We start from the raw sequence: 12,785 nt of genomic DNA, 5'->3' as shown, positions 1-12,785 counted from the left end.
GCTCCCGTCAGGGGGGACATTTCACGTGGAGTGGCTATTTTTCGGCACAACACCGGCGCGCCAACTTCAGACAATTACGGCTGACGAAACTTTGATAAATGCGCCCCCCCACCCAAATTTCGCGAGCTCTGGGACACTCGAAAAATGACTCTCATACCTCTCCTTGCTAAGTTAATGGTACCTCGACGTGCCTTTGTTTGGAAATTTAGTTTACGAACAACGGGGAAAAAACTATTCACCTTCTCACCGAATCAAGTAAAACTCTTTACACGGCTATTAGAATTCCCCCAGTGCTCTAAATGGGTCAGTTGACAGAAGGACTGTTATTGTTGTGGTAATGTAGTACTTATGAGGGTCAAATAAAAGGAAAAAGGAGGACTACGACGGTGGTCTGCAACCCGCGGCTCTCGGGCCGCATGCGGCTCTTTAGCGATGCTTCGGCGCTTTTTTTTTTTTTTTTTTTTTAATGGAAAAAGATGGGGGAGGGAAATATATTTTTTTGTTTTAATAGGATTTCTAGGAGGACAAACATGACACAAACATTCTTTCAATTCATTAATATTGTAATGAAGTTAAACTTGTGGTGGCATAGTACAACAGAGTAGTCACGTGGTGCGTCATTCTCTATAGGATCCACTGCAGGGAAAATAAACATTTAATCATGAAGGCTAATTACGTATTTCTAGCCAACTTAGTCATTTCTATAGTAGGCTAATATAGCTAGTATCGATAATTATAAGGCTTGTACAAGGCTTTGAATTTTTTGTGGCTCCAGACATACTGTATCAGTTTTTTTTTTGTTTGTTTTTTTTGGGGTCAAATATGGCTCTTTCATCAGTTTGGGTTGCCAACCCTGAGTCACTACGAGATGTAAGTCGTACTATTGCCACGAGAAAAAAAGTCGCATTAGTACATCGGGTAACGTAGCTGTAATCAGCTACGCATTTTACATACATGTACTGTAGCTGAGAGGTACAACATTAGCCTGGCTAATGAAATATTTCAAATATATCTTTGTTATGGTTCTTCTTGGGGGAAAAAATGAAGAAAAAAAAATTCGCTGTGGCACGACATGGTGAGGCTGTCCGACTCCGATGCAGCCCACCACCACAGCTTCAAAAAATCCTAGGGGAAACACTGGGTGTTCTATGGGATTCAGGTCTGGACTCATTGCTGGCCACTTTAGAAATCTGCAGTGCTTTCTCTCAAACCATTTCAAGTGCTTTTTGAAGTGTGTTTTTGGGTCATTGTCCTTTTGGAAGACCCATGACCTTTGAGGGAGACCGTTTTCTCATACTAGGCCCTACATTATGCTGCAAAATTTGTTGGTAGTCTTCAGACTTCATAATGCCATGCACATAAAGCAAAGCAATCCCAAAACATCAGGGAACCTCCGCCATGTTTGACTGTGGGGACAGTGTTCTTTTCTTTGAAGGCCTGTTTTGTTTTGTTTTTTGCCTGTAAACTCTATGTTGATGCATTTCCCAAAAAGCTCTACTTGTGTCTCATCCGACCTGAGAACATTCTTCCAGTCGCTTTTAATTTAGATGCCGACAGATGGTACGGGTTGACACTGTTGTACCATCAGACAGCGAGACAGCTTGAACTTGTTTGGATGTTAGTCGAGGTTCCTTATCCACCATCCGCGCAATCTTTCGTTGAAATCTCTCGTCAATTTTTCTTTTCCGTCCACATCTAGGGAGGTTAGCCACAGTGCCGTGGGCTTTACACTTATTGATGACACTGCGCATGGTAGACACAGGAACATTCAGGTCTGTGGAGCTGGACTTGTAGCCTTGAGATGGCCCATGCTTCCTCACAATTTTGCTTCTTAAGTCCTCAGACAGTTCTTTGGTCTTCTTTCTTTTCTCCATGCTCAATGTGGTACACACAAGAACTCAGGGCGGAGGTTGAGTCAACATTAATCCATTTTAACTGGCTGCAAGTATGATTTAGTTATTGCCACCACCTGCTATGTGCCACAGGTAAGGAACAGGTGCTATGAATTACACAAATTAGAGAAGCATCTTTTGCCCGGCCCATTTTTGGAGTTTTGTGGTCAATGAAAATGATTCCCCCCCCCCCCCCCCCCCCCCCATTCTTTACTTTTTTAAATTTTTTAATTTTTTTTATTGCAAGCAAAATAGATGAAGATATTACTACCAAAGCATTTGTAATTGCAATCTTTATCTGGGAGGAATGGAGCATTATCTGACAGAATTGCAAAGGTGCTAATACTTTCGGCCAGCAGTGTACATAAAACGGAACAATTTTAGACTACAGTTAGGAAGCTGTCATATTATTTTTGAAAGAATTAGTCAACCATTTTGTCTTCATTGTTGGTTACATGCCTAAAACAAGTTAAATTTGATGGTATTTGGAACAAGTGACATTTATCCGATGAATCGATTAATCGTTCAATTAATCATCCGTTTAATCGATTATGAAAATAAGTGTCTGTTGCAGGCTCACAAAATATTTGTTTCGAATTTTTTAAAGAATTATTTTACTAAAGGGAAATATCTGAGAATTTTGAACTGCGGGAAAAAGTATTACAGTATATAATTTTATTATTCTTTTTACATCTATTTTTTTGTTTTTATTTTTGATTCATTTACCATTTTATCAAAAAAGTGAGGAAATTAGTAAATCATTTTTTAACAAACAAACTAAAACTGAATATTTAACAATACGTTTATTCATTATTTTTTAAATATCTTTAAAACCGGGAAAAAACTAAATATTCACCAATTTCTGGGCTATGGAAATCTGACATCCATTTTGTTTCAGCGAAAAACATTACGTCGATAAGCATAATTGCCTTTGGTGGGTCAACGAAAATGATCCGGCGGGTGGCCCGCATCTGGCTCCTGGGTCACTGGTTTGACACCCCTGAAATCCGCTGACTAAAAGTAGTAATGACGGCCTTTTTGTTGTCTTCATTTTAGTGTGCAGCACCACACTGTGGCTTGGTCAGCTGGACAAGAAAACCCAACAGTCGGACGTGGTGTCCCTCCTGGAAGAGTTTGGGCAGATCCAGTCCGTCAATGTAAGCGCCTTGAAGACGTCCAATTTTCCTTTCGCCCTCAATTTCAATGAGTATCATCAGTTGACGTCCAATCCATTTGAAGCAAATGAATGTTCTGCCAGCCCTCCCGCTTCAAATGGACCATGAGCATTGGAGGAATATATACTGTAATTTTTGGACAATAAGCAACTACTTTTTTCCCCTCATTTTGAATCCTGATGCTTATGGTCCAGTGGGGCTTATTTGTTGATTTATTTGGGTTAATAGGTAACACTTTATTTGACAGTGGTGTCATAAGACCATCATAATTATTACATAACTCTATCATGGGCATTAATGAATGCTTATCACAGATGTCATTAAGTGTCATCCGGCAAATTTTGTCACCAAATCCATTTATGTCCAGCTCGGATCTTTTACATCCATTCAAAAGTGAGATCATTTGCTGGATGACACTAAATTTCATCTGTCATAAGCATTCATTAATGCTCATGACAATGTCATGTCATCATACTGTCAAATTAAGGGTTAGCGGTTAATATCTTCTGGTGTAAATATCCCATAATACAGTGAGCACAGCTGCAGCTTATTGTCCGGTGCAGCTTATCTATGAATAATTGCCGTTTTCGTGTCAAATTTGGTGGGTGGTGGTTAATAGTCAGAAAATTACAGTAATTACATAAGGAAATGTACTGTTAACAAAAATACTTCATATAGATAATTAAATAAAAAATACACGTAAAAGTTTAATTCAAAATTTAAAATAATCATAAACATCAAAAATAAAAATTAACTTAAAAATATCTTTTTAATTGATATATAATTAGAAAGGAGGAATTTATAATAGCTTTTATATACTTTGTATTTTCCCAAAATTATATTTTTCCTAAATTTTGTTCACTGTTTTTAAGAATTTTTTTGTGATTTCATATTTTAAGTTGATTATTTTTTAATACATTTTCAGTGTTTTCTTGATTTTTCAATGTAGGATTTTTCCATTTATAATTTTTTTTTTTTTTTAATGACTATTTCATTCATCATATCATTTTACTTCTGCATTCCCCCTACTCTTCTGTATATTTGTTGGGAACACTTTATTTAACAGTGGGTTCATAAGACTGTCATAACTATGACATGACACTCATGAGAGTTAATGAATGCTTATGACAGATGTCTTTTAAGTGACATCCGGCAAATGATGTCACTTTAAATAGATGTCAAAGGTCTCTCATAAGCATTCATTAATGCTCATGGCCGTGTCATGTCATAATTATGATGGTCTTATGATAAGACAGTTAAATAAAGTTTTACCTATTTGTTAACTTTATTCCGACATCAAGGGGTTAATAATTTCTAAAATGGTTTGTGATTTCAGATGATTCCCCCTCGGGGTTGCGCTTTCATCGTGATGGTCCACAGACTGGACGCGTACACGGCTTTGAACAAGCTCAGTCGCAACTCGTTTAAATTCAACGGGAAGCCTGTCAAGGTAAAATGTTTTCCATCTCAAAAATAAGGGAAGAAAAACATTAATAGAATATTGAGGTTTTTGCTTAGCGTGTAAAATTGTTTCCCATGCGTGCCGCCCAAGTCATTATTTTTAGTTGTACCGATCACATATTTTTGCCACAGAGTTCGAGTGACCTGATTTTGGGGAGCTGCCGATAACGAGTACCACTTATTAATTACAAAACATTTTTTTGTTTCTTTTGACAATGTCCAATAGAGGCGTGCAAAATTTCCGATTCTAAGATTATTCGCAATTCGGCCGTGGAAGAGTCGAGAATGATTCACAAACACCCCAAACGCAAGTTAGTGAATTATCCCAGGTAAAGCGGAAATAAAACACAGTCAGCGCAGTATTCCGGACGCAATGAGGAATGGACCGAGGGTAAATATCATTTTCAACTCATGCCGATAGATTAAAAAAAAACAAAAACAATAATACCTGACTGCGGCTGACAGCGGCTACAAACAGCGCCCAGTTGCTAGTAGCTACAAACATACAGCTATGGTAGATAATATTACATATATGTAGAACTAGATGGGAAATGACAGATGACTGCGGCATTAGAACATCTACAAAGAACTATATGCGACAGACTTGCCGGTGCTAGTAAACAGCCGCCGTCTTAAAGCAGTAGACTTCTTAAAGGCTCTGTTGTAGCGAACCTAATTAATTTTTATCTAAAATACACCTAAATTGGCAAAATCTTGACTTGAATCTATCTTTAACTGATGGAACAGTTTTAAAACTTTGACATGTTGAAAGTAGACAGAAGGGAAGGATGATTCACAACATTAAATTCATTGAATGTAGTTCAAAGCTGCTGATACAGAATGGGGATGTGAGTATTTTATTTACTGTTTTCATTTGTTAACTTGAAACTAAAATAGTTTGTTCAAAAATCCTCTCAGGCTAAACCAATCTTGGAACTAGGTTTGGGTGGTCAAGTTCGTGTCTCATCTTTCGTGGCTGGGTCGTGGTGAGAGGCGTGCGAAATTTCCGATTCTGAGATTATTCGCAATTAGGCCGTGGAAGATCCGAGAACGATTCACAAAAATCCAAATTCCGATTATTGAATTATACCAGGTAAAGCAGACCTAAAACACAGCGCAGTCTTCGGGACGCAATGAGGAACAGACCGAGAGTAAATATCATGTTCAACTCATGCCGCTAGTAAGCTAGATTTAAAAAAAAAAAAATAACTGACTGCGGCCGACAGCTGCTTCAAACAACGCCCAGTTGCTAGTTGCTACAAACATATGGCTATAGTCAGGGGTGCACATAAGTGGTCCGCATGACTGGACGTAGACAAACGCGCTGGCCCTCAATGGCTTCCATGCGCTTTTGCGTACCGATGGCTGACCACTGTATTAGCGGCGGACACGAGAAAATAACTTTTCAAAATGTCGAAGAGGCAGGCCCCACTGAGTAATTATTTCCGTGTTCCCCCACCCCCGTGAAAAGACAGACAGACGACAGAGACGTCACCGGAGCTACCGAAAAAAAGGACTTTTGCTGAAAAGTGGCTGAAGGAGGTACCATGGCTAGAAGCAAATGATGCTCGCACAGAAATGCGGTACAAAATGTGCCGTGAGAATCCCAATGTCGCCGATAAGAGCAGCGCATTTTATGTAGAGTCAAAGAATTTCAGCCATCCAAACTTTGAAAAGCATGAAAAAAACAGAGAGCATGTGGCATTTAAGCAAACTATCGATGTCAGATAGGACCCCACTCGCGCTATGGACAAGTGGCGGAATAAAGGTAATGAACAGCGCCATGCACAGACAAACGTGTTTTTGCTCGCATTTCACAAAGCTAAACATGCACGTTCAATGAGCTCTTATGAGGAGGACATCCCACTTTTACAAAGGCTTGGAGTTAATGTGGGAGCCGCATAATGCCCTTTATTTTGAATTGGAGCTTTTGTTTATTTCTTTACATTTCCCTTCAAAGTAATGACAATTTTGTTGTGCCAGTTGATGTTAATCAAGCATTAATTGTTAATATAATTAATTGAAGTTAGTTGGCTCTAAGTAAAGCTTGTCATAATTTTATCGCATCAGGCGGGTCGGCTCTCAAGCTCAATGAGGACCAAGTCACATCTCCAGGTCCTCCTCTGAGAACCTGGGCAAAAAAAATGTGCACCCCTGGCCATAGTAGATATCACATATTTGTAGAACTAGATGCAAAATGACAGACGACGGCGCCAGTAGAACATGTAAAAAGAACTAGATGCAAAATGACAGACTTGCCGTTTGGTAGTTGCCGCGTTAACAGCCGCCATCTTAAAGCAGTAGACTTCTCTAGAAGGCTGTGTTGTAGCAAACCTAATTAACTTTTTATCTAAAATACTCCTAAATCAGCAAAATCTTAACTTGAATACATCTTTAAATGATGAAACCGTTTTAAAACTTTGATATGTCAAAAGTAGACAGAAGGGAAATTATGGAATAACGGGAGAATTTTAACAACTTTAACGGTTGATTCACATCATTAAATTAATTGAATGTAGTTTAAAGCTGCTGATACAGAATGGGATTTGAGCATTTTATTTACTGTTTTAACCTGTTAACATGATACTGAAATATTAGTTTGGTTTATCCTGAGAGGATTTTTGAACAATTTTGAAACTAATGTACAATACATTTGAATCGATTTATAATCAAATCAGAGCCTCTGAATCGTAATCGAATCGTTAGGTGCCAAAAGATTCCCACCTCTAGTCGTGGTGGCCACGGCAACTGAGGTGGGGGTTCGGCATGCCTTGACGTCTTTAAGGCGCCGAGCTATCAACTTGTTGCCTTGGGAGAGCGGGCGTGTCCTGACCCCACCGGAGAGATGCTGATGTCTTTTCCTTTGCTTATCAGGCGAGGGCTGATAAGCTGGTCCACTTTACTGGGTCAAAGGGAATGGAGTAAAGTCTGCCCATTTCTTTAAACTATGGTTAAATGCTTTACTATAATGAATGTGTTAGACTAATGCAGACAGTTATATGGTGTCTGCGAGAAAAGTAACGATCCCCTTCAGTGTAGATGACATATGAGGTTCCAGTTTATTTCACAGATGTTTATTGGTCATCAAGACATACAAAATAAGGAAATACATGTATATTAAACACTGTCAACCTTAGCATTGCTACACTGAGACTAATGGAGAAAAAAAGACAACCTACTTTAGCCTGCTATAAAACATTGGCAGTCTTCTCTAAAACGCAAACTTAATGTTAAAAGGCGACACTTCAAACATTAAAAATCACTGGTTAACAGCATTTGCAAACGAAAAATGAAAAAAGAAAAAAAAAATATGAGTGACACCACAAGCAATGACGAAAAGTGCTTTTTTGCAGAGTGTGAAACTTGGCTTTTTAGCGAACGTACTTCCATTGAACATTTCAAAATAAAAGCGCGGCACGTTCATATAAATAACGATTTACGGAGTTAATCCCACATACTTCACAATTAATACTATAACATGCAAATACTATAATACTACAGAATTCAGATGTTACACCAAGAATAGCTTTAAAATGGCACCCTTTTTTTAAAAATATGATTGGCAATAAATATTATAATTATTATAATACTATTATATACTGTATAATAGTATACTGTAATAATAAGGCTAGATATTTTTTTTAATCGTGTTGGAAAGGCGAAGTCAGTGTTCTGAATCTGTTTACATTCCATTATTTTGCACTAGTAAATGCTATCAACATTTGACCTCATTGTTTCTGTATGATTAATTATTTTTTTTTACATGTTTATTTGTACTTTAATAACGAATTCAAGAGTTCCAAAATGTTTTTGTGAATTAATAATCATCAACAAAAAATTAATTTCTAAATTAGTTAAAAGATATATTATATATTTATATTTTTTTATCAGTCGACTAATCGTAAAAATAGTCTGCTGACTAATTGGGAGAAAATTAGTCGTTTGGGACTGCCCTACCAGAACATATTTCCTCCACACCCTTCTCACCTTTTTAACCCCTGACCCATTTTCATGCCTGAACATAGTCGTAATAATCGTAATAATAATCATAAAGTGATGTAGTGACAGGCAACAATTGAAACAATCCATTGTTGTGTATTGCAAGGCCCTAGCAGTTCTTATGAAGTAGTCGATTAAAGTGCTCTATGCGCGTATGTGTTGAAGTTGAAGGAATATGACCTTTTAGCGAGATTGCTGGAATCACGCCAGTCAAACCGCCTGAACCGCACTGGCGCAATTCCAACGACTCGTGCCGGGCCGGCGGAACCCTGTCATCCTGGCTAAAAGGCCAAACTCTGCACATCCACCTTAGTCCAAGTTGACGATTTATTCCAAGTCTGCAGCAATCATACAGCACAGAAAGACACAGCTGAGGAGGCAAACTGGATCTAGGGTCACCATATCACAAGACAACAAAAGCTTCTCGAGAAAAATGACAATTAGTTAAACATTCAGTCATTTTGAAGGCTCTCGCGGGGCGGGCTATGGGCCGGAAGAAGGGTGTTGTTTAGATTAATCTTCTGTTGCAGATTGGGCTATATAGTTCATGCATCACACTTGTGGAGTCACCGTTACTAAGGCAACCGGAGTTGGAGGTTTTGTCCACCTCGGCACCAAAGAGGCACTGAGTGTTCCAAGTTCTCAGCCTTGGTCTTCTTGTATTATCAGTTGGATATCAGGTGTCCCTTGTGATAAGGCAGCATGTCTCCCCCTTGTTCTGGACAGTCAATAATTGGCCCCATAGAAGAGCTGATGGCTGCGTTTTGGTGGTCCAGATGTGGGCTTTTAGATGTCTTGCTTGTCAACGTCAATCTCACTCAGTCAGCTGCATGATGCACGCATTGGGCTTGCGTTTTAGAAGGCGTCCTGTATCTCCTATGCCCTTATCTGCACCATGTCTTGGCGCTGCAATTTCCAATCATTCCAAGTCCATAATATATTCTGCTTGTTTTTCTTAAACTATGTTTGTATGTACTATGTACTATAAATGTCATATTTTGTATTGCATGTGTTAAAAACGGTAAACATGAGAAAAGGTACCATTCCAAAGTCAATGATGGTAGGACAGTAACATGTTGGGAACTTTTGTTCAAAACAAAAACTTTTTTTTTGGTGTCAGATCGGGACTCTATCTTCTCAAAATCAGGTGACTCTGACTCGGGTGCAAAAATATGCGATTGGGACGTCCCTAAATTATACAAGGTGACTCAAAAGAACTTTTTAGCACTCTAGTAAAAAGCCAAGAGTGATGGAAGAAAAGTGTTTATTCATAGTAATTGAAACGTTAAAATGTAAATGTAAGTTATTAATTAATAAGGGTGTAACAGTACATGTATTCGTATTGAACCGTTTCGGTACTTGGTGCTCGGTTCGGAACGGAGGCCTACCGAACGAGTTTCTGACTTAATGTAACCCTTACTTTTTGAGGCTGTGATTCAATCGAGTTACAATTTCTTTGTGTAGATTATATTTACCCAGTCTTCTCTACTATAATGAGGACCAACACGGTAGGACATTAAGAAACGTCAACGGCGCGACAATGTGGCCGCTGCGAGAACGCAGTGAAACGCGAGCCTTAAAGTCAATCAGCCATAGACGCGTCCCAGAAGCGGCTCAACACGATGCACGCGAAAAGAACTGCAGAGTTTATTATTTGACGCGAGACGCGGCCCTCCTGCGTCACTATTACTAGCTAGCAGATCGGAAGTCACTCGTGTAAAAATACGGTGGATCCGGTCGATTTTCAAACTAATATGCAATCGTAACCCACTTTTTGAGTTCATCGGATCTCTTGAGTGGTAGATCGGGGCACAGTTGACTTGTCTTTGTTGATTTACAGATGTCTTCTCTGCTATAATAATAACCAAGACGACCCCGTGTTCAATACAAAACCCTCCTACCACAACAAAACAAGTAGCAACTAATATTCACATTGGAACTAAAGTTATACAACATAAAATATACAATATAAATGAATATTACATCACATTTGTAAAATACAAACACATAATAAAATAAATACTAGCCCGTTTACATAAAATAAATTGAAATGAGCTAAAACACATGTAATTAAATAATAAGAATAATACACAGATCCTGCTTACACAATTAATTTTTCTTGTGGCGCTTTAACTTGAGAAAATCCACCAATAAAGCTTTTGAAAACAGTTCATAAGAATAAAAAAATTCATTGAGGCATTTCATTTGTAAAATACATGTTAAAATTTTTAGAGCTGAAACGAATACTCGAGCAACTCGAGTAACTCGAGTTTAAAAACTGATCCGAGTAATTTTATTCACCTCGAGTATTCGTTTATTTTGACAGCTCTAAGCATCACGTTTTGCTCGGACTACTTTTAATGCGGGACAACGCGCTGATGTCACGTGCGTAGAGGAAGAAGCAAAAAAAAAAAAACTTACTGCAGCAGACAGCCGCTACAAACGACTCCGACGTTGCAAAATACTAGCCTGCACATGCTACGTTAGTTGCAGTTAGCTCTGGTGAGTCTCATAGAGATCACATGTATGTTGAACTAGATGCACAATGACAGACTAGGCCGCGTCTGGGCAGCGTTAGCAAACAGCCGCCATCTTAAAGCAGTAGAGCGCTAAGCGCTAACAAAGAGCGCTAAGCGCTAATATATAAGATTAACGTTACTGTCACTACTAGCTCAAGTAACGTTAGCCCTGCGGAGGGCTAGGTTTCTATTAATTAAGACCACTTTCGATGCGTGGCTAACGTGTCTTACATACAGGCTTTAACATAACATAGCGTTGTGGAGTGATGAGGGTGTCAAATAAAAACTCAATAATGCTAACTATCAATTTTAGCTCAGTAGTCATTGCTGGATAAAACACCAATTAGCACTAGTCCCTAATGTGCTCCAATACAGCCTGTATCATACATTTATTTTGAACAAAAATTCAAAATCCTATCAGGACTTACAGTTTAGACTAACTTAAAACTTTACTAGAACTTAAAAATGGCTTGACACAAATAAAAATTCAATTGAAAAACGTGGGGAAAAATCGTAACTTTTAAGCGAAGTGTGTTAGCAAGCGTAAAGGCATTTTTAGGTGTGTGTATGTATATATATATATATATATATATATATATATAGTGAATTAGTCTTTTTTTTTTTAATCCTAGTTACATCTGAGATGCAATTGTTGGCCGTTTTCAACAATACACATCAAAAATAAAGACATTGATTGACTGAAAATGATAAAATGTCTTGTTTTCTCATGTATATCTATAATTTCTCTTCACCTAAAAATATATTTGTTTTATCCGATTACTCGATTAATCGATAGAATTCTCAGTCGATTACTCGATTACTAAAATATTCGATAGCTGCAGCCCTAAAAATTTTTGTCATTGGGATTGATTTTCTCTTTACTGCAGGACTTCTTTTTTCTTCTTTCTTTCAGAAAGAAAGCTGACCAATACGTGGGGTCCGAAAGGCAAATTGTTGTTGGATTATTATCTTTAAATACCCGCTACTTTTTGAGCAGAATTCTAGCTTTGTATAGGCTACTGTTCCTATTGTTGAAAGCACAAACCTGTGTAATAAACAACTAGCACATTTATATTTTGCGTTGTTTTCTTACTGTACCGAAAATGAACTGAACCGTGACCTCAAAACCGAGGTACCTACCGAACCGAGATTTTTGTGTACAGTTACACCCCTGTTAATTAATGAAATTCCTTCTTGTTGAACCACAAACTAGGGGTGTGGCCTATACACCAGTATATACAGTAATAATCACTTTTAGAGGGGAGTTCTTATCCCTTTTGCGTTTTGTCGTAGATCGCGTGGGCTTTTAACAAAGGCTTAAAGCCCACGCACAAGAAGTATTGGGACGTGGACAAGGGAGTCACCTACATCCCCTGGGACATGGTCAAAAGCGAAGAACTGGAAAGCTACCAGGAAGGAGGAATGCTGGACCCTGACACGCTAAGTGAAGGTAAACCCGTCCTTATTTATTTATCTATTTATTTTAGGGCTGTCAAACGATTAAAATTTTTAAGAGTTAATTACAGCTTAAAAGTAATCGTAATTAATCGCAATTCAAAACATCTCTAAAATATGCCGTATTTTTCTGTAAAATGGATATTGTTGGAATGGAAAGATAAGACACACGACGGATATATACATACAACATACTGTACATAAGTACTGTATTTGTTTATTGTAACAATAAATCCACAAATGGCATTATTAACATTCTTTCTGTTAAAGTGATCCACAGATAG

At 38.1% G+C, this 12,785-nt stretch overlaps 1 protein-coding gene across 2 annotated transcripts in view; it reads left to right on the top strand.

Moving 5' to 3' along the window:
• Nucleotides 1-12,785, top strand: part of LOC130917264 (SR-related and CTD-associated factor 4-like) — a 96,005-nt gene that overhangs the window by 36,893 nt on the left and 46,327 nt on the right. For both annotated transcript variants that reach the window (XM_057838503.1, XM_057838502.1), the window contains exons 13-15: nucleotides 2,949-3,049; nucleotides 4,404-4,517; nucleotides 12,340-12,496. In XM_057838503.1, coding sequence (XP_057694486.1) covers nucleotides 2,949-3,049; nucleotides 4,404-4,517; nucleotides 12,340-12,496 — 372 coding nt within the window. The remainder of the gene's footprint in view (nucleotides 1-2,948; nucleotides 3,050-4,403; nucleotides 4,518-12,339; nucleotides 12,497-12,785) is intronic.

Source organism: Corythoichthys intestinalis, chromosome 6 (assembly GCF_030265065.1).
Source record: "Corythoichthys intestinalis isolate RoL2023-P3 chromosome 6, ASM3026506v1, whole genome shotgun sequence".
Classification (NCBI taxonomy): Eukaryota; Metazoa; Chordata; class Actinopteri; order Syngnathiformes; family Syngnathidae; genus Corythoichthys; species Corythoichthys intestinalis.
Note: the sequence above shows the minus strand (reverse complement) of the source record. Positions and strands in the feature narration are given on the sequence as shown.